The following is a 21,410-nucleotide window of genomic DNA, read 5'->3' as shown; positions in this document are numbered from 1 at the left end:
CTGTTTACATGGGTGACCTGGCAAAAACCTGTTCTCACAGATGTACCTCTCCTCCTCCTTCACAGAGTACAGAACCTCTAATGGTGTCCCGGTAGAGACATCAAGATGAACACGTTACCATCGATGGACCGGCACATCCAGCAGACCAATGACAGGCTGCTGTGCATCAAACAGGTGTGTATAAAGGTCTCCTTTAACTTCATTCAGTAGGGAAAAATGCAGACATGGACTCTGGTTGGCAAAAGATACAAGAATCTGCATTTCCTCTCTTCTCCTACACTCCTTTCTCCTCTCAGCACCTTATATGGGCATCGGTTTTCTGGCCATTAGCTCCAGTCACACAGATCATGTTGCACAGGGTCAGAGAGAGAGAGAGAGAGAGAGAGAGAGAGAGAGAGAGAGAGAGAGAGAGAGAGAGAGAGAGAAATCTGGCAGTGAGCACAAGAAGAGACTTCAGAGAGACGAGCAACACAGCAGACTCTACTTTCTCCCTGCTGGTCTTGTGCTGCCTTACATCACGTTCCTGACTCTTGACGTAACGCCGGCCCTTGTTGTGGTTTTGCTTAAATGCTTCCTTGACTGCCAGCTTTCAGGAGACTCCTCGGCAGACAGATACAGACAGAAAGACACAGTCAGACATAACCCAGGGCTACCGCCTCTGCCTGTGATTAATCGTCTACAAGAACTCGCTGGCTGCCTGGCAGGCTGGCAGGCTGTGGGCTTATTTGTTTACGCTATGTGGGTGTGATCCTTTATATCTCCCAACATCCATATGACACCATGCCTCACAGTGAATCAGTGAATGATGGGGCTTTGAGCTCGTGATTATGAGGTGACATATCCCTTTTCTCTGTGCCGGCTGTTAACCCCCCCACCACCACCACCTAAACTCCTGAGCACTATAATAACCTTTATCTAAACAGCCTCTTATTGCCTTTGTGATCTTACTTCTACTGCATGGAACGATGTGCTTGACGTTTCCGAAATGTCAGCTTTTTTCAAATGAGTAGAATTTTTTTCTTTGCAGAATTGACACTACTCCCTTCACAAAGCCTCCGCAATTATTTTCTCAGGCGTCACTGATAGGCCCCTAAATAGCCCGCGTTAACGCGTCTGGCTTAATAAATGCACTAATTGTACTTGGGTTTATATACTCCTCGACTCTGGCTGTAATAGAATTCATAGTAAAGCAGACTTCAAAGGCGGTGAGTTAGTCAGTGAGCTCTGAGCTCGTGGCGGCGGCTCTGCCAGCAGGGTGTTGTTTTGGTTTTGGGGAAAGCCGCTGGCAGAGAGCCAGGTGTTGTGTTGTTTTTTCAGCGCAGCCAGGTAGGCACTGAACAGCCTGAGCCGTGGCTGGCCTGGAAAAAGAAGGGGGGGGGGGGTAAGTCAGTCCATCGTCCCACAGAGGACAGTCTGTCAAACGTCTGGCCTCTTTGTCTGCTGAAACCCCAATCGCTGCCACTCAGCCGTCTTCCCCCCATCTCCCCGTTCTTGTCCTCGTCCAACCCTGAACAGCAACAACAGCCCAGGCTCCATCCTCCTCCAAAAAAAACAACCCCTCAGTGCTGCTATTTCACTCTGCCGTCCTCCCCCTCACACCAGAGCCGAGGTTGTCAGGCAGAGTCGGTGGCGAGCGCTGCAGCTGCAGGAGCTGTGAGTTCAGATCCAGACAGACGGCCCCACGCTGCGCTAGCTCTGATTCCTCTCTCGCTGGAGGCCGATACGCCTCCTATCAAGCGGCAATAATGCCAGATTATATCACTCATCTAGAGCAGTCTCTTCTCCTCCCCTCTCGCTCAACAAGAGCATCTATCGCTTTCTCTCACCGCTGCTCCTCATCGTCCACCGGACCCCCTTTGAGAGTCCACGGCGAGCTCCATAATGGCTAATCTTCACATCCAAAAAGGATGAGCCACTCAAGGCCTCTCTTGAAGCTCGTGATATCGTTGGAAAGCCCTCAGAGATTTTCTCCGCGGGCGAGTACCAAGGCCTGATGTGTCGGGCCAGCGGTCGCACCCAAGAGCCCCTTTTGTCACGTAGCGCCAAAAAAAGCTGCCCTTTCAAAAAACGCTCACCTCTGCTGCCCCCTAAAGACAATAGTTCTACCTTCTCTGCAAGAACACACAAAACAAAGACGCTTCAGCTCCAGATGAGAATAATAAATGCTTTCAAGTGGGCTCAATCTCGCCGACTGAACGAGCTGCAGCTCTGCCCCATTTCAGAGCTATTAACCTCCTGAGCCACGAAGAAAGGGAGCCCAATTTTAAAAAACGCTTATTGTGTCCCGCCAGCCCGAGCAGCCTTCAGACACTGGGAAGAAAAGACTTGACTGTTTTAGGCCTCAGTGAGCAAGCGAGAGAGACAGACAGAGACTGAAAGAGATTAGACACCACACCAACGGCGCATATTGAGTCTGCACACATAGCTGCCAGGACCAAGGTTGTTTTCATTGTGAACACGGCCAAGCCAGCCAGTGGACTTCTGGTGCCGAGGCTCCGTTACATTCTGAAAACAGGCAATGAATGAGGCGGAGAGAGAGAAAGAGAAGGAGGAGGATTGGAGGGAAAGATTTTGGTTTGCTTGTGTGGGTCACAGGAGTGAAAGCTGGGTGTTGCCAAGAGAGATTAACAGGAAACACTGGCATCATTGTTGATATGGGTGTGATCTTCTTCCCACAATGCAGCAGAGCCCTGAGAGGGCGTACATTGGAAGGAGTCAAGGTCCTCACAGGGTTGTGCAGAAACACAAGACATTAAATCGAGGCGGTTTGGAGGGAGGAGCGCCGCGAAACAATTTGGTTTTCACTGTTTTTCCAATTTGTACTCGATATGAAAAAAACCTAACGCTCCTTATTTCCCATTGTTTCTAATGGCAGTCTCCCTTCTCTGTGTTTACACAGCACTTACAGAACCCGGCCAACTTCCACTCGGCGGCCACAGAGCTGCTCGACTGGTGTGGAGATCCCCGGGCCTTCCAGCGACCTTTCGAGCAAAGCCTCATGGGATGTCTGACGGTACGCTAAACAGTAATTATGGTTTTCGTTGGGTTTTTCAGGTACTTTTTAGGAGAAGTGAGCAAAACAGTAATTAGATTTTTGGATACTTAGGAGAAGGGATTTGTCCACTTCTGACGCTTTTAGCCTACTTTTAAGTTTTAAGGTAACATAGATGGTGCAACAGCTGAAACAAGCTTCACGTCTGAGTCATATTGACATTTGGTATTTGGTTATACAATTTTTTCCCTTCAGTTTTGTGTAAAGACAGTTCGTAGCAGGCCACCATGTTTGTGTCCTGCAGTTATCCAAGGCAGCTGCTCAGGCCGTCAGGGGCCAGTGACAGAGGTTAAAGTCCTTGTCACCCACTGTGCTTCTCTCCACTTTGTGCTCTACACACACACACACACACACACACACACACACACACACACACAAACGAGTAAAAAAGAGGCTTGAACATGACTGTGGGTAGCCGGTCACCCATGGCTATCGCCATTCAGTTCAGCAGCTACCATTTATCGATCTGGGCACAGGGCCAGAGAGCTGGCCAGCACCAGGTGTGTCAAAACACACACACAGACACACACACACACACACACACACGCACGTACATACACAGTTGCATGTGTGAAAGAGGCTGTAGAGCAGAGAATTGAAAGTTTCACGCGTCTATCGCTGAGATCAACCTTTGAAACGCTGAAGGAACATTGTCCCCAGCTGAAGTGGTAGCGTGAGCAAACAGATAAATGCCCATTAATGTGTAAATGACAATAAAAGCCTATTAAAGTCTGACAAAGAGCGATACAATAGAGCCCACCACTGAGATCCCTCTCAGCATGGGGCTGTTTCCATCAGCTAAATTGTTTCATCACAGTCAGAGAGCAAACGGCTCCTTATCTGGAGAATTTCAGCGCGCAACAAGTCCTCGCATTCTTTCAACGATTTTTATCTTTGTGACGTCACCTCACTGGTTGTGTGTCAGAGAGCTGGACTGGATTTTAAAGATGACCGTGGATCAATCACAGCCCGTTAGATTGGTTATAGCTCAATGAGTATCGGCTCCAGAGCCAATAAAAGATGACGAGCTGTGAGTGCTGCACTGTTAGCTCTCTCTGCTTAACAATTTGTGTTGTTTTTTTGTCTTTCTTTGTGTGTACTGTGTCGTAAGTGAGGGTAATGTCAGTGCAGGCAGACGTGAACTTTATTTCTGCTTCTTAGTTCACCAGGAGCCATCTTTCACATACAACAAGCAGAAATAAACAAATCTGCTGCTTATTTTTCCCCTCCAGCAAATAGAGAATATCAGTGGCCCAGTAACCCTCGAGCACCTCTCAGAGCACTGTTCTCATATTGACAGCAATATGGGCCTGGGTGTACGTCCTCAGAGGGAGATTATGCTGAAAAAGGCTTATGAGGTGAAACACTTGTTAAATCCGTGTTGAATCTATGCTAGCCTCTGCAGCTGGCTGCCTGCCTCGTACAAACTGCAGGGCAGGCGCACTCGCGCAGGAAATTAAACGATTGACAGCAACACGATTCCACTGTTTGTCAGAATCGTCATTGTTTGCATAATATGGTTGGCTTGAATAGATTATGTTGTCAGCTAAAAAAAAGTCTCCTTAACAGCTTAAAATAAATTCACTATGATTAACTGAAACTGTAGAATTTTTTATTGCCATCTCTTAACTAGGATAATCAAACATACCCTGTTTATTGACATAATGTCCACGGTTCTTCATTCAGTGCTCAGCAGCCGTATTACTTGTGACAAAGGCACTTTATGATCACTGCTAGCTGTTGTGTGTGCTCTCTAAGAGGCACCCCAGCTGACCTTGTTAACGGTAATGTGTGTTTTCAGGTCAGAGGGAGCAGAGGAGTTGCCATCTGTAAGCAGATAAAAGCGAAGGGGTTTCCTTTCTAATAATGATTTACCCCTGTCTCTCGAGTCCTGTTTAACGTCACTCAGCATCCCCTTTAACGTTATATTAAAGTCTGGGAGGCTCCTGCTTCATGTCCCGTAAATGTTCAACCTCTTTTTGAAGTCACAAAAGGAGTATTAAAACCCTTACAGCTGAGGACTGGTTCCTCTCCAAATTGGAGGGAAAAGGAGGATTTTAACCTCTGTACCCTCAGGGGATGCTGCTGAGAAGTACTTTACTCACTTTCCTTCTACACCGTCCTCTGACACACACACACACACACACACACACACACACACACACACACACACACACACACACAGTTAAAGTGGTCAGTTTTAACTGGCTATCCCAATACCTATTATTTCCACATTTTCCTGGTCTGTCTGGGTAATTCAACTGGCAACCTTTAGTCAGGGACAAACTGTTCACTTTGGGGCCGGAGCGGGCTTGTTTGATGATAACCTTTCAGAGACTCGGCTCTGTGTTTTGGCTCTCTCACCTCTCTTGGAGGTTGACGCAGTCGTCAGACTCGTCCCGACTGTGGATCGCTGCAGCGATCCAGACTGCAGACTCCACGTTAATCTCACCGTGTCTTGTTTTGAATGCGTGTTTGTCTGGAGAAAAAATTATAGCAGGGGCTCAAAATACTAACAGAAGTCAGAAAAGTGGAAGGATTAAGATGTCTTAGCTATGGCTTACTGTTGATTTAGCATCAATATTGTATGGTATTGCATAAGAAAGTGATGGATAGACGGATCGATTGCGATGATGTATTTAAAATGATGTATTGATTACAAAACAATTGCTACAATGCTGATCTTAGAGAACTTAAAGGATGCGTTGCTCTTCCTCCAGGTGGTGAGTCGCGTCGCTGCTCAGCAGGGGTATGACTTGGATCTGGGCTACCGGTTGCTGGCTGTGTGTGCTGCCAACAGGGACAAATTCACTCCCAAGTCCGCAGGTAAGGCCCAGCACTTTACTAAAACGCCAGCGGACACATGCTCATACATCATCCCATTTACTGCTGTTGACTGGCGAGACAGCGCTCATTGTGCTCATTGTTTCTTCATGCTGGATTTCTTCACTTTTTTTCATGAAATAAAACAATTGAAACAAATCGCTGTATGGCTTAAGTCGTGATCCAGTCAGAAGTGTTTCCCCCCTTCATTACTCTGCTCAGTCCACGAGTGCACAACGTAGCTGCTTATTATGTTTTGAGCACTCTATACAGGGTGTTACGGAGGATCTCGTAGTCATGCTAACAGTTTAATTTGCATATGATTTTGTTCTTGTCGATGCTTTAAAAAACAAATAAGGTTGCCGTGAATCTGTGGGTTGTAGATCTGCGACTGCGACCACAGACATCACACAAAAAAGCCCGTAGAGCATTATAATGTCAGATATTTTTAGTCCCCATTAAACATTAATGTGCTATTGAGATGAGCTGTCCGGGTGGTAGCCTCACGAAAACGGCCTACTCAACAGTCTTTCCACACGAACCTGTGCACACTCACATGTATGCATATGTGCGTGCACACACACACAAAGTGAGAGAGAGAGAGAGCAGTAATGCTATCCTCAGACATTTATCTATCAAATCCAATTTCCCCCCTTCCCCCCGATCCATACCTCCCCTCCCCTCCCCACCTCCCACAGTCCTGCAGGAGCGGCCTGTTCTTGTACATTTGTCAAAGTGAAATGTGCAGAGGCGGGAGAAAGAGAGAAAGAGAGAGAGAAAGAGATGGATGGCTGGGGAGGTGTCGCTGATGTGTGCTGGACCACTCACTCTGCCTGACGAAGCCGTAGCCAGCCAGTCAGAGTGCAGATAAACCCTTGTTTCTGCAGTTACACAAGTGGCAGTACAGAGAGTCTAATATTTTCATTAAACTGTCTGATTTCTATGTTTTTGTTTTTTTCTGACAAGGCGAATATGTCACTGTTTTCGTAACAGCAACTGCAGTGACAGCAACCGCAACGCTCCTGAAATCTTACCCCATAATTCCTCACACGAGATGCAATGTGTTGCTACTGGATGTTTGAAGGCAGAAATGTATCGCTCTCTGCTGTTTTACGCTCACACAATCCTATGATATGAACGTTTGCTCGAGCTTGAATATCCTCTTTCAGTTTGTGGAGGGAAGGATCTTGTTGGGAGGAACTTAAGTGGTCAGACAGACGTCAGTGTACGATATTGATTGCTGTATTTCTCTCTCTGTCTGTGTTCCTGTGTTGGGATAATGTGATTGTTGTCCAGGCATGGCTCGGACTGGCTGGCCGTCTGAGCCCGACTGACAGCCAGAATCATCCTCAGGCCTGCTTGATGGTTCTGGGATCTAATAGAAGACAGCACTGGGTTTCAGGAAAAGCTGTTTATGCACAGCGGACAAATGGGAACTGTAGTGTAATTATGCGGGTATGGGGTGGGGTGGGGGGGGGTATGATGCGGCCAGTCATCAAACGAGGCAGGCGGGCTGTCAGGGAGGAAGGCAGATGTGACTCAGGGCAGATCTTACTCACTAAGCATCCCTCTTACCTTCCTTACAAGGACGTCTGTCAGAGGAAGCAGATGGGGGGACACGATGCACACTTGAACTCCAAGACACGTACAGGATGCAGAGAAGCATTAGGTTTTTACTGCCCTGTCTGTATGCTCCTATTTTTACTGTCTTCGTGTCTGTGTGTGTGTGTGTGTGTGTGTGTGTGTGTGTGTATGTGTGTGTGTGTGTGTGTGTGTGTGTGTGTCTGCACATGCATGAATGTGTGCTAAAATTGTGCAGGCCCAGCACAATCTTCTGACAGCCTGCATGGCGACAGAGGGCCGCGAATCTGACACCTGAGAGCCCAGACGAGGGCCAAGCAGTCTGGGCTGCTCTCTGCAGGGCTCCTCTGGGGAGGAGGCAGACTCTTAAGACTGCAGATCAATCACACTGACCCTTTCTTTTCGAAGCATCAGTTAAAGAGGAAATTGATGAAGCAATTATTGCTACCTCTACTTTTTTTTTTTGAACACTGACAACTTGAGATGTTGCAAAGTTAACTCGACGTGTGTCATTTTGTAAGTACAAAATGCTTGATTTACTCGAAATGAATCGGGAAACAAATGAATGTATGACCAGTAAGTAAGTAGAGAGGCTACTAGAGAGTAAACATCTACAGTGAAAAAGAACATTTTATATCTTGAATTTAAAAAGGAAGTCTTGTGTTTACAATTTGCTTTTTGCATGCGTTTGCCTGTCACGGTCTTCACTCCAAGTCAGAGAACGCATGAACAAACTACAAACGCCTAAAGTTGCACTTCTCCCACCATTAAAAACTGCCACCCTGTGAGACCTGTCGAGCGCATTGGAGAGATTTTTCAGCAACAGCAGACTGCTGCCGAAGAGCTGTCTGGAGATTGTGACCCTGCAGTGAGGCCTTAGGGATTAGCGTGCTGCTCTAATCTGGAATCAGCCAGCGAAGAGACTTATCTGCTGTTAGGCGAGCTAGCATTAGCACTGTTAACTCTCAGTGCCAGCGGGGCATACGCAGCTTTAACGCTGTTAGCATAGTAGCAGCTAGCATTTATTTAGCTCTCTTGAAAAGAGCAACTTTTGAGTTTTTATTGCTTTTTGTGGCATCACACTTGATGAATGCCTCTTCTTTGTCAAATGCATTCTTTTTTTAAAATCCATAGTATTTAATCTAGAGATGTGTATGTTTTCCCCCTAATAATCTGTAGTCGGCTACAAAACGTCCAACTGAGAGGCTCATTAGATAATAGGTGTGCTGCTGCCCTACAAACACAGCAAACACTAATAGACTCTGAGCTGTTGGGCTACTGTGAAGTTCAGCAGACACCAAATCAGATTAGGCAAATAATCCGTCAAGGGTTTTAGCGTTTCCTTCCTCTGCGGATCTGTCACTGTTGTCTTCAAGCTCATAACAATTTGTTATCTCTTTCTTTAGGAGGCATGAGCACCAATAATAAACCTACAGAATTGTCATTATGACAAGATATGTCAACTTCCTTCCCTCTTCTTCTTGACGATGTCCCTCCCCCCTGTTAAGTTTAAAATAGATGAAAGTGAGTCTTAAGTGTGAGTCTGTGTATTATGTTTTCAACATGACTTGACACGCTCCAGATTAAAGGTAGCTGCTCCCTGGAATGATCGCTATGTTCTTTGAAACCTATTTTAATGTTTAAGTCAGGTTTCTGCTTGTTGTTCATCTGTCTTGCTCAAAGATATGACGATTCAATCACATCGCATGTTATCAGGAGGTTAAGCATCAGGAGTGAATGCTTATCGTTTCAGTCAAACAGCGGGTGATTTTTTTAGGATCCCTTTATCTACACAAATGGTAAATGCTTTTGATGTTTTTAGTTTCTCTTCTTCAGCTGATTAAGAAGAGTGTTAAGAGAAGAAGAATATGATGAAAAGAGCTTCGCTTTGTTCTGGGTGGTTTGTATATTTCCCCCACCCACTCAAATCTGTCATTAAAAACAAATTGTCCCGGCAGAACTGCGTGATTGTCAGCGCTCAGCCCTTCAGCAGAGCGCGCTCTCAGGAAAACAGCCACTCCGCCGTGTCAACAGTGACAGAAAACTTCCAGGGTGTGGCTGTAACTCACTCCATGCCCTGTGAACAACACACACAAACACACACAGAGCTCACAAACACCACATCATAACTCCCATAATCCAGCTGAAAATAAGTACTCCCAGTAGACGTTGTGTACACTCATTTCACAGTGTGTGAGTGTCTGCACACACACAGACACACACACACAGACACATCCTCTGTCTCCTCATTTGGCCTACAACATGTCTTCCACTTATCTGTCTCAATTTACTTTCACTTGATTGATTTTCTCGCCCTGTCTTTCTTTCCAACTTTGAGCTGCGTGTGTAGAACTAGAGGAAGGTGTAGGCATCCTTTGTTACTGACCCAATCAACCTTACAGACTTTTATATTTGATTACTGCTGAGTAAGAGCAGCGGGCTGAATTATTAACAGGAAACGGGGTTTATTTTTAGCAGGCGGGCCTCTCCTCTGACACTCTCCAGTGGTTCGCCTTAGATGATGAAACCTCTTTGCAACCCAAAACTACCCTCAGAACTTCACTATTAAGTTTATAGAAGTAAAGCTCATGGGGAAATACTTACTAGGGTAGCTGCATTTGCTGCCTCTGGCTGATTGGATCCTCTATCACTTGCTACTTTAATTGGTTTGGTTTACACAGTTGCAAGTAAATAAATTTTGGTAATATCCCAGCTGAGCTGGTAGCGGAGTTGCACTCCAAACACAGAAGACTTTTGTTCTTGTCAAAACTGGATGAGCACATGATTTAAATCCCCCTTTTGTTCAGGGTTGACTGATCTGGCACCCACACCTCAGGACCCCCCCCCCCCCCTCCACACATCATCTCCCAAGGGGCTTTAGATACACCCCTTTTAATTCATATTTCTGTCCAACAATGCCTTCTGTTGTCGGGTGTTTCAATTCTGCGTGGGACATTTGTGAAACCGCTGATGACTGAGTGTGTCTGTCACACAAAAGACAACTTCCCTCTGATGTCACAAGGCCGGCGGGCTTTCCCCGCTCTTTTGGCTGCACTGCACATCTCAACATTTAGGTAAGAACAGAGGGAACAATGACAGCTTGGCTCTTTCCTGTTCATTCATCCAGATTGTTGTTTTTTTTCACCTTGTCGGCTCATGTCGGGGGGGGGGCGGGCGAAGACAAAATGAACTCAGATTCACCCTCATCTTGGCTCTTCTTTAATTCAGCTGCACTCAGATATTCTGCGAGTCTCTGAAGTGTCTTGTTAGTTGGATTTACAAAGTGGCCTCTGATGAAAACAAGGGGACGGTGTCAGGTTAGATTGTTCTGCAGGCAGGAATCCCCAGATAGGGCTAATAATTTACTATATGTCCGCCTCAATAGATTGATCTTTACATCTCATACTTTCTTCTTCTCCCACTTCCTCGCTCATGCATTGGCTTCAGCTAAGCTCCACCCATCTATGCAAGTTTGCAATCTTGCAGATTTTTTTTCTTCTTTTTTTGTGTTGTTTCCTCTTTTTTTTTTTACCCTTCCTGACACGCTGCCATATTGTGCATGTGTGTTTCTGTGTGCACTGTCTTAAGTGTGTGATGGCAGCTTAGAGAAACAGGGTGAACGGAGCGCTACACAGACTATAGGCAGAGCACATCAATAACAGCAGCTCATGACAGAGGTGAGAACCACTGGAATATCTTGCCTTCTCTATCTCTACTCCTGTTTGTCTGCGTCGGCTCGCTGTCTTTATCGCTTCCTCTCATCCTCCCTCCTCCTCGGCTGTCTCCTCGGCTCCCTCTGTCTATTTCTCTCCCTCTTTCCCTCCCTCCCTCACCCCCCCTGCAGTCTCGAGAGTGTGTTGGAGCCGGTAGCAGGTACAGCAGGAGCCCATTAGTGCAGAGCCTCGCTCTGATTGGATAAGCCGGAGAAACCGGGAGACTGCCTCTGAATAATTGATGTGCATTGTGCAGAAGCTGGACAGGGGAAAAAGACAGATCAGAGAGCAAGGGGAGAGAAGGGAGAAAAGAAAAGAAGAGAGAAAGACAGGGGAGGAAGTAAGAAAGAAAGAAAGAAAGAGGGTGAGCAGAGTAAGGGATATGTGCAGAGAGCGAGAGTGATAAGGCGCAGGCAGGAGGCTTGGAAGCAGCAAAAGCTTTGAGAGTTGCCACTGGCCTCTGCGGGAACAGGAGCATTTGTGACACTTGAGTCTTTTCTCTGCGCTATGAAGGGAATAAGATGAGATGTGCAGGGACTTTGCTTGGCTCTGGGTAAGTGTGTGTGTATGTGTGTGTGTGTCTGCTGTCCATGTGTGTATGTCTGCACAAAGCTGTCTGGTATTTTTGTTTGCATGCATGGAGCAAGATCAGAGGTTAACAGGCCAATAGAGGAGTGGATTCAGGTCCAAGATGACACAATTACAAATGCAGTGATTGAAGCAGAATTTGTCTTGTTTTCTCTTGAAAGTATATTATATACTCTTGCATAGTCGGCAAAACTTTTAATTTTAACTGTGCTTTTCCATTGCTGTGTCTGTTTCAACTGTAATTTAGGCCATAAATAACAAGGGCATCTATGTTGTGTGCTTGTGTGAGTGTAGTCTAAAGCACTGGCTGCTCACTCAAGACAGGATCAGGGCAGATCAGCTGACCACAAGTTGACCTACATGCTGTTCTGTCACAGGGTTATTCTGAGTGGGTTTTTTGTCTGTGTGCACTGTGTGTGTTGGTAATTTCTTGGCTTATTTCTGGGCTCTGTGGGTAAGTGTTACGGTTGAGGTTGTGGTTATGTTTTGGTCTTTATGTTGTGTATCAAGGCTGTGCATTTAAATAGTTTAATTATTTAATTCTCACAAAGATAGAAGAACAAACTATGTTTGGTTTTTGTCGGTGTGGATTTAGTTTATTTGACATTACACACGTATACAAATGCCATAATGATTCCACTGTTGTAAAGAGGTAACATTGAGTCCTAGTGACTGGGCAGCATCATACATTCAACAACATCTTCCTAAAGGAACACTATTCCATGACTGTGTTCAGAGTGCAAGTGTATGTGCGTCAGTGTATGTGCTTCTGTGTCAGCAGAAGATGACCCACTTTTCCACTGTGGATCCTTTTTTTAAAGTTGTTGACCTGTGCTTGGAGCCAGAGCCTGTCTGCCTGTCCACTCATTAGGGGGGGATGTAGTCATGGAAGCACGATGTTAGATCAGCGCACACAAAGGCCTGCTCTCTGTGTCACTCTTTCAGTGACGTTTAAAAGTCTGAAAAATACCTGTCATTGTCTGTATCTCATAAAGGAAAACAACACTGCCTTCACATGAAAAGGAGTAAAGGGGCAATAAAAGCAACATGATGCTGGGGGGGGGGGTACAATCAGCATTTAACCTTAAAAGCTGACAACTTAATGGCTCTTACGAACAATAACCCAATCTTCCATTGACCTATGTAGGAAGCTATAAAACAATACGACTTCCAGCGAACTGTCGTGGAGCTACAGCACTTCCTGTTAGCCCGAGCAGGGTGTAAACCGCTGAAACCGTCTACATCCTCAACATCACAGCCGCATGCAGCTGCTCCCGCCTCCAGCCATCCTCCTGACTCTCTGGCTCAAAAGCTGCGTTTGTCTCGCTTACTCTCCAAACCTTCTGTGACCTTCTGTGACTTGCTCTCTGACCTCCTCCTATCAGGCTCGTTTAGTGACTCATTCATGGAATTTGACTTTGAACTGTATGTTGTGCGGCCTATGCAATTAGTTTCTGCTATCTTTTGTGAATCATTGCCACACTTGACGTCCCTCCCTCCTCCCCACTGAAAGCAAGTGAGCAAAGTTAAGTTGCGTCAGAGCGGCTGCTCGAGAGTTGAGAGGAATTTCTGGTAGGACGAACTGATGTCGGGTATTGATAGCAGCGAGGGTGGAGCTCTCAGCGCCCCGGGCGACTATTGTCTTCTTGCAGGATGTGTTTCAGGAAACACTCAAATTCTTCAGTCTTGTTAAGTCACTTCCATACCTATTAGTGCATCAGTCAAGGTGACATCGTCTCATGGCCACGCCTCAACAAATCCTCCCTTTACAAATTCACCTGTAAAGAAATCACTGTTTTCTCATAATTCTTGATTTGTGTTTTAAACCCTGGTTTCACTGAAGGAGCAACAGTGTGAGATAAAAGACATATTGTGGAAGTTGAGACAAGTAGTGTGTCTGGTTATAATTAGGCATGTGATATTTACCAGTTCCCCTCCAGTGGTGAGAAGCTGCGCTTGGCTGATAAGAGCAGTTCATTCACAGCTTGCTGTTCTGTGATGCTCTTTCTCGCCGTGTGAGGCGCTTCACTGCATAAGCGCATATTCACAAAGACTCCCAACTGTTTGTTTACTCGCCAACACACACACTTCACTTTTCATAATTTACTGCTCTGTTCTTAAACGTATATGCCTGTGTCCACACACCTGTGCTTCTGTGTACTTTTACATGTCACTGAGTGCAACATGTGCGTATTCACAGCACAACGTGTGTGACTCAGATGGGGATGATGGGTGTGCGTGATCATCATCGTGAGTGTTGTGACAGTTCTCCGATACAGATGTGGAAGGCCGTGACCCCAGGCTTAGCACTGTAAGCAGGACACGCTGACCCACAGAGCGTCTGACGCAGATACACCGGCCACCTGAATTTCATATCCCAGCGAGGATGTAGGTCAAACCCACTGGTCAATGCCATAACCCCTGTCATAGCAAATGTATCAGAAGCAAACCTGAAGTGCTTTGTAACTGACGTGGTCACTCAACACACTGGCATCCCAGGAAACTAACAGAAAATACTTCATCATTTAATCATCTTTTCTTGATTTATTATACTTTTTTCTGCTTTTCTCTGTTTTATATCATTGTAAAGTGAATACCTTTGGGTTTTGGACCATTGGTCAGACTAAAGTGACGGGGGGGGGCAGAGGTAGAGCGGATCGTCCTCTAATCGGGAGGTCGATGGTTCAATCTTACAAGCCTCCTCCAGTCTGCATGTCAAAGTGTCCTTGGGCAAGATACTGAACCCCAAATTGCTCCCGTATGCGGTGCTATTTTTGTGTGTGTGTGTGTGTGTGTGTGTGTGTGTGTGTGTGTGTGTGTGTGTGTGTGTGTGTGTGTGTGTGTGTGTGTGTGTGTGTGTGTGTGTGTGTGTGTGTGTGTGTTAGTTTAGATCCGAATGGGCAGCCTCAGTGTATGAATGTGTGTGTCAGTGAGTGAACGTTGACATGTAGTGTAGAACACCTTGAGTGGTCAGAAGAATAGATAGATGCTAAATAAATAAGTCCATTTTTTATGAAACTGCCCTTTATTGTTAAGGACATTTTTCACAATTTTTTAAATAATCGAAAATATAATCAGCAGCCCTTATGTCAAGAGACTTTGCAGGGAATGGGAGGAATTCAGGAAAGGGTACGCTTCTTTTTTTTTTGTTACTTCACAGACAGAGTTTTTTAGGGTTTAAGTGTGCTTTGAGATTATAAATAAATTTGGTAAAATGTTAAAGACCACTCATTCCTTTCCTAACTAAATTTGGAAATAGATTAAGTAATATACATAGGATGTGAGCTTTGTGTCCTTGTCCACTCTATTCGCTGTATAACAGCACACAAATTGAGAGTATCTTACTCAAGAGAATGACCATTTAAAGCTTCTAGAAATACCATGCTAAGACATGCTAATCTTTGCAGTGAGCCTCAATGGAGCTCAGTTGGACTAGGCCCGCCCCACAGCACATTACAAATGTAGAAGACTGTGTTGTTGTCTTTTTGTGGCCACATGCGACACGGAGAGCCCACATTTCCCACCCGAGCTCCGAACATTTTGCACCTTTAGCGAGATCCAGCCGTCATACTGCATTATGTTTGGTGTTCATGCTGATTCTTATAACTTTGCCCCGTTTAAAAATGTGTAATTTGAACCCCACAGAAACCAGCACCTGCAGGAGATGTCAGAGTGACTCAGGTAGAGCTACCCTCCCTTCTGGGCTGCAGCATCTCTTTGGCTTGTGACCCACACACATCCCGGGGAGGAGGGGATCTGCCCACTCCCTCCATCTCCACCTGTCCTCTGTCTAGCATCCTTCCATCCATCTTCTCCCCCCCTCTGTCCTCATGTCTGGTGTACTGCCAGAGGTCCTGGATGAAATTCTGTCAAACCAGCCAAATAAGAAAAACTACATTATTTTACCTATGCAAATAAAGGAAAAAAACCCAAATATGATTAATTAACAACAACAAAAAAGTCACAATATCAAATGACACAAAATAAGACATTTGAAGTTGGAGGCTGTTTCCGATTTGGAATATTCTGATCCTCGTGAACAGTTAGTTCCATTAAAGGCCCGGTTTTGGTTGAGTGTGATTTCTGACACAGAGCCGTCTCTCTGCAGGGCATGTTTGAGTTGTTCTGCCTCTAAGCTGTTGAGACTAAAGCCCATTTGATATGCTCTTCTCTTGGAAGAAGTTGGCTGAACAGAGAGGGGGCAGGATGGGGGATATCATTGACTGCTTAAATGGCTTCCATTACACTTCTGCAAAAAAGCATGACTTTTAATTTTTTTTTTATTTTGCAGGATTTTTATATGCCCTCCATATTCGTCTTTTGCATAATATTTTGTACCCGCACAACATAGACCTACCTGCCAGTGTTTTACAGACCTCTGCCTTTGATATCTATTATAAATTGCTTCTTTGTTATCATCCCACACATTGTCTCAGAAGGCTTCTATGTCAAGTGCTGCAGTGTTCATGCTCAAAAAGTGTAATTTTTCATGTAGTATTTCCTCCTTTGTCTGTCTTGTTATCAACAAAAACTACAGAAGAGCTGCATGCACAGTATTACATGTCTCTATCAAAGCCTGGCCTGTCCAGCGATGGCGATCACAGTTTGGCATGACAGCCAGATTTTTGGTAAATTCAGGACCAGAGGCAGGGATTTGCATCTGAAGATTTATAATATATAAAAACGTATTAAGTCTTGCTCAATTAGCACAATGCTCTTGCAGAATACAACACAAATGTCTCTACGGGCTTTTGTGCAAACCGACTTAGTTAGCCATGCAAAGTTTATACTACGTTTATACTTTGAGCATGCAGAGTGGCGTCGCAGTGAATATAGTAGTTGATGCAGCTTCATGATATATCTTTTATTTATTTATTTTGACAAAATCTCCTCCGTGCCATACATTGCCACCAATCTTTGCTTTGTGTTTATCATCCAAACAAATGAGGCTGCAACATTCACATGTAACATCTCCTTTACAAGAGGTTTCTTGGATGAAAACATGAATGTCACTGATGCCATATCAATATCATGATATGAGTAAAGCTTAAGAGGAACCAGGTGCCAAATAGTTAACGCACCGAAATGATCAAGATATGAGCTGATTCCTTTTATTTTATTGCCACTTGAGTGTCGTCTTTTTCTTGTGTTTGACTTTGGGAAGTCTGTAATTGCTTTTGAAAATATTCTGCAGCAGTAAACGGCTTTTGGTAATACACATGAGCTGTTCAAGGACTCCATATTCTGCTCTGGAGAATGTTTTTTCTGGCGACACTTGTGATGACATTGTTGTAAAAAAGTAAATAATATATTCATATTGAAAGTAACCGCATTTAGACAGACATAATTTTGTAGTTCGATGAAGGATTTTACTCTAGATTTTTCCACACTGTCATATGGAAGAGATTTTATGTCACATTTAAAATATGTCAATCCCATGTTGTGCAACTTTATCAGCCAAAGTCATATAAATAATCTGGAACCAGCATTTGCACTAAGACAGTGTTGGACTTTTTCTTTTTTATATATCCCAATATTGCACTGTGCTTGGTGACGATGTCATGAGCTACACAATTACTCATGGAATGCAGGAGAGGATCAAATCTGTTTGCGCTCACTGAAATTGCCTTTTCGGTGTGTAGAGTTCACTTCGTTGCTGGCACTTGACATGCACTGGCACAAAATGGGGCCATTTTAGCGAAACTCTTCTCTTGTACTCTAGAGGCCAATTGCTCTGTAAAAAATAAAAAGGATGCTTCCCTATGTAGCCATATAACACATTTTGTTCAGCAATTCATGCCTGGGAACTGTCCAGCTCGATGACACTCAGCATCTTCTCTGAAAGAGTTGAGTGTTAACTAGCTCGGTAAAAAAGGGCACAACAGTTCACCTTCCCAAACCCCGATGTGCCCAAATGTAGTGCTTCACACTTAAATCATATCATGTGTTTATCAACAAAGTGGGGACACCACCGTCCAGCTAACTCAATCACACACATAACACACATTTGAAATGTCCCAGGATCAGATAGTCCGTCATGATTTAACAGGCAAATGATCTGCTCGCAGGCTTTTACCACACACACACACACACACACACACACACAGACACACAGACACACTGCACTATCAGAGTTCATAGTGATTAGCATCGGGGCTTCCTTGTAAAAGAGGACTTGTACTGTACAAACACTCTGTCATTAGTTAATGGGCCTTGCAGCCTGTTACCAGGGCGTACTCTCCCTTGCTGCTGCTCCCGGAGGGGCTGAGGTAAGGTGAGAGTGAGCCAGGGCTCCTGCTATCAGTCAGCCATACAGTAAATACAGCCTCAATAAGGAGGGCCCAATATGTCTCTGGGCATTTCACAATTAAAAGACATAGCTTCTCAGAAAACTGAGCCGTTGGAAGAGGGTCAGCTCATCTCGCTGCCGGTAGAGGACAGAACAGAGCACTTGTTAGGGAGAGGTCTCTGTGTCGAGTCCCACTACAGGGAATCCAATGAATACACCTTTAAATATCTCCAAACAGGAACGGCATGTGTACGTAAACTATGACGTAAGTTCCATGATTTAATAGACACAGACACAAATGTTATTAACGACTACAAAAATACTACATATACAGAAACTGCTAATCGGCTCATTTTTACAGGCTCCTGCAGTTGTTTCGAACTGTAATGTTGTTGGGATTTTGTAAGTACTCCTGAAACTGATGATATTAGACTCACAGCAACCAAACCCTCATTGCTGGAGAAGGTGCCTTCAGGCAACACTGCCACAAGCTTCCCGATAAGCCTAATGTTTCAGACTCGTATCTACAATCTCTCTGCTTTCTGACCCAACCGTAAACTATCGTGTCAAAACTTTATCGAGTAACACTGGCGTTCTGCAGAGCTGCTTCTTGATCGTCTGGATATCCAGTGTTTGGGCAAAGCTTGGCTGAACTTTAGCATTCAAGCTGCATGCAGAGACATAAGAAAAACATCCCTGAGTTCCGCCCACTCATGTGAGAGGAGAAAAACTAATACCGTTTCCCCAAAACTGAGCTATCTCTCGCTTTGATCTCGCCTGTTGCAGAATTTGCAAAAGTTATTATTTTACAATGTCGTAAATCAATAGTTTGTGATAGAAAAGATTCACGCTGATTTGACTTGGCATCATGTCTAATTTATTATTATTATTTATTTCAGTTTATCCACCTTTTTTATATTCTGCGTAGTTTTAATAAATATTGTAAAAGCTACTTTTCTATGACTGTGGAAGCCGCCGGTTGTAAAGGCGGTATAGAGTGAATAAGGTTTTAACAAAGACCCACTAAGTGGTTGCCCTTGGCTTGTCTCTGTGCCAGGTAGCTGTTCTAGCCTTCAGCACAAAGTGTATGATTTAACTACAAGGCTTTAGCGTGAATTAAATGTGAATTAACAGGAAGATGAAAGAGGAGAAACAAAAGCGGTGTAACGAGACAAGAGACCTTGCTTTACGTTCTCTTTTTTGTTTTTTGTTGACTCGACAGTCTGTGCTCTTGGCTCCCCTTGTCCTCCATTAGTTAAGTTAACAGAACGTCTTCATTAATAACAATGTAGACAGTTTTCTACACAAATTGTTGAACAGTGACTGAGAGGAATATGGGTGTGTACGCTGTGTGAGAGTAAGGAGATAAAGTGAGAGCAGTACGGTAGCGTAGTTGCGGGTGTGTGACGGTGTTGGCGGGGGTTCTAACCCGAGGGATGGTGAGGTGAAAACATGTACTAGGCTCGCTAAATATGCACGCTGCCCAGAGCGGACCCTCACTGTATTATGAATGACTGCTGGCCTTGGCGGCATGTTAGCATTGGTGGCTCGTTGCCACACTGATATGATAAGTCACCACTGCTCTCTTTTCTCCTCTGCCTCTCTATGTCTCTCTCTCCCCTCTCAGAGCAACTCCATCACTTGTGCTTGGAGCTGATCTTTAGGTCTAAATGGTGGGTTTCCAGTTGAAGAGACAGTTTCTCGGTGCAGAGGTGGTGATTTAGTGGGGAGATAAGCGCTCTGTAATGGCAGGGTGGAATAATTCCTCTTTAACTAGGAGGCTTGGCTCTCTCCACCCTCCTGAAGGAAATGTGACTGCTCCTCTGCTTCGTTCCTCATTCCTTTCCTCTCTTTTTCTTACCTTCTCTCCTCTCCTTGTGTCTTCGTCTTTCTTAGTAACATGTCTGATCGGATATTAGTCATTCAGAAAACATGATTCATTGTTAGCTCAAGCAGTGTAGACTTTGTGTATCTTAATGTACAGGTTACAGATGGCACAACTCACAAGGCTTCAATTTAAAAAAATAATATTTTTTATTTCATTTACGAGGCACTTTGACAGACATTTGTTGTTTGTGGCCTTGTACATCTTCACAATTCAATGCTAATTTGAATGTTTGAACTGTTTAAACCTCACGATTTCTTCAGGGCACAAACATTTTCAAAAACTCGACATCTTTAAAACCCCAAAGCTGGCAACAGCTCCTCCTGAAAGCTGATGTATCTGGGTCTACAAGGCTAAAAATAGCATCGCTTAAATTATTTAATTAAGTAGTGAACACTGTAACCTTTCTTTTGTTGGTGTGTCGAGACAACTTTCTAAATCAAGAAGCAGTGTGTTTAAATAAGCCACACAACTCTGATCGATTCAAGAGTGACATGTTGATCGGCACGATACGGAAACAAAATATCTCTCGTCTTTAGGAAGAGGATGAGAATGCTGCACGGCATGATCACTCCTTAGAGATATGAGAGGACATGGAAAGTGTGGAGGAGAATGAAGTGGTTGTGATGAGTGGAGGAAGTGAAGGAGAGTGAAGATATCACACTTTCTTACTTCCTACATAGATTGTATCTGTAACCCCATTCACGCTGTCTCTGTCTGCCTCTCACACTCCATTTCAGCCTCTTCCTCTCTGTGGCATAAAAAAACTGGGAGGTCCTTTTGTGCTGTTGAGAGATTTCAGTTTATATTTTACACTGCAGGTAGAGATGATGTGATGTAACTGTTGTGAAATCAGGCAAATAATCAATGTAGGTTTATTGAGTTGGGCTGCCCCCTGCAGGCTTTAGCAATAAGTTCAGGCCGGATGGCTCTGGACATGAGTGTGTTATTCAGTACACTGCACTGTTGAGACATTTCAAAGTGTGAAGAGAAAATCCAGTTTTTCTAGGAGATCATTCACACGTAGAACCTTAAACATGCACTGAATGCCACATGAATACACAGTGCAGACCCATGTTAGTGCAGGCATGTGTGTGTGCCGAGAGGAGACTAACGCATCCTGTGCATATGTGTGTGTGTGTGTGTGTGTGTGTGTGTGTGTGTGTGTGTGTGTGTGTGTGTGTGTGTGTGTGTGTGTGTGTGTGTGTGTGTGTGTGTGTGTGTGCGTCCGTGTGTTTCCGTTGCAGCCCTGCTGTCGTCGTGGTGCGAGGAGCTGGGTCGTCTCCTCTTGCTGCGTCACCAGAAGAGCCGGCAGAACGAACCGCAGGGAAAAGTTCCCATGCAGCCCAGTATGAACAGCATGAAGCCCGGCCTCACACACAGGTCAGTGGGGAGTCCCTGAGACATGAGAGATGATACCTGTCACATGAATAAAGACTCTCAATGCAGCTTTTTTGGCAGATACGAGTCGCTTGCATT

At 44.8% G+C, this 21,410-nt stretch overlaps 1 protein-coding gene across 3 annotated transcripts in view; it reads left to right on the top strand.

Annotated features, from left to right (window-relative positions):
- Positions 1-21,410, top strand: part of zmiz1a (zinc finger, MIZ-type containing 1a) — a 95,285-nt gene that overhangs the window by 67,066 nt on the left and 6,809 nt on the right. For 2 of the 3 annotated variants that reach the window (XM_068721658.1, XM_068721643.1), the window contains exons 3-6: positions 66-174; positions 2,900-3,013; positions 5,773-5,878; positions 21,179-21,314. In XM_068721658.1, coding sequence (XP_068577759.1) covers positions 106-174; positions 2,900-3,013; positions 5,773-5,878; positions 21,179-21,314 — 425 coding nt within the window. In that variant the 5' untranslated portion in view covers positions 66-105. Of the gene's footprint in view, positions 1-65; positions 175-2,899; positions 3,014-5,772; positions 5,879-15,252; positions 15,439-21,178; positions 21,315-21,410 lie in introns of those variants that run through there. The other variant, XM_068721651.1, reaches the window with a different exon arrangement.

The sequence above is a fragment of the Cebidichthys violaceus genome, unplaced genomic scaffold (assembly GCF_023349555.1).
Source record: "Cebidichthys violaceus isolate CVI_PGR_0920_01 unplaced genomic scaffold, fCebVio1.0.p SCAF_10, whole genome shotgun sequence".
NCBI classification, from domain to species: Eukaryota; Metazoa; Chordata; class Actinopteri; order Perciformes; family Stichaeidae; genus Cebidichthys; species Cebidichthys violaceus.
The sequence above is the reverse complement of the archived record's forward strand: the minus strand, read 5'-3'. Positions and strand labels throughout refer to the sequence as shown.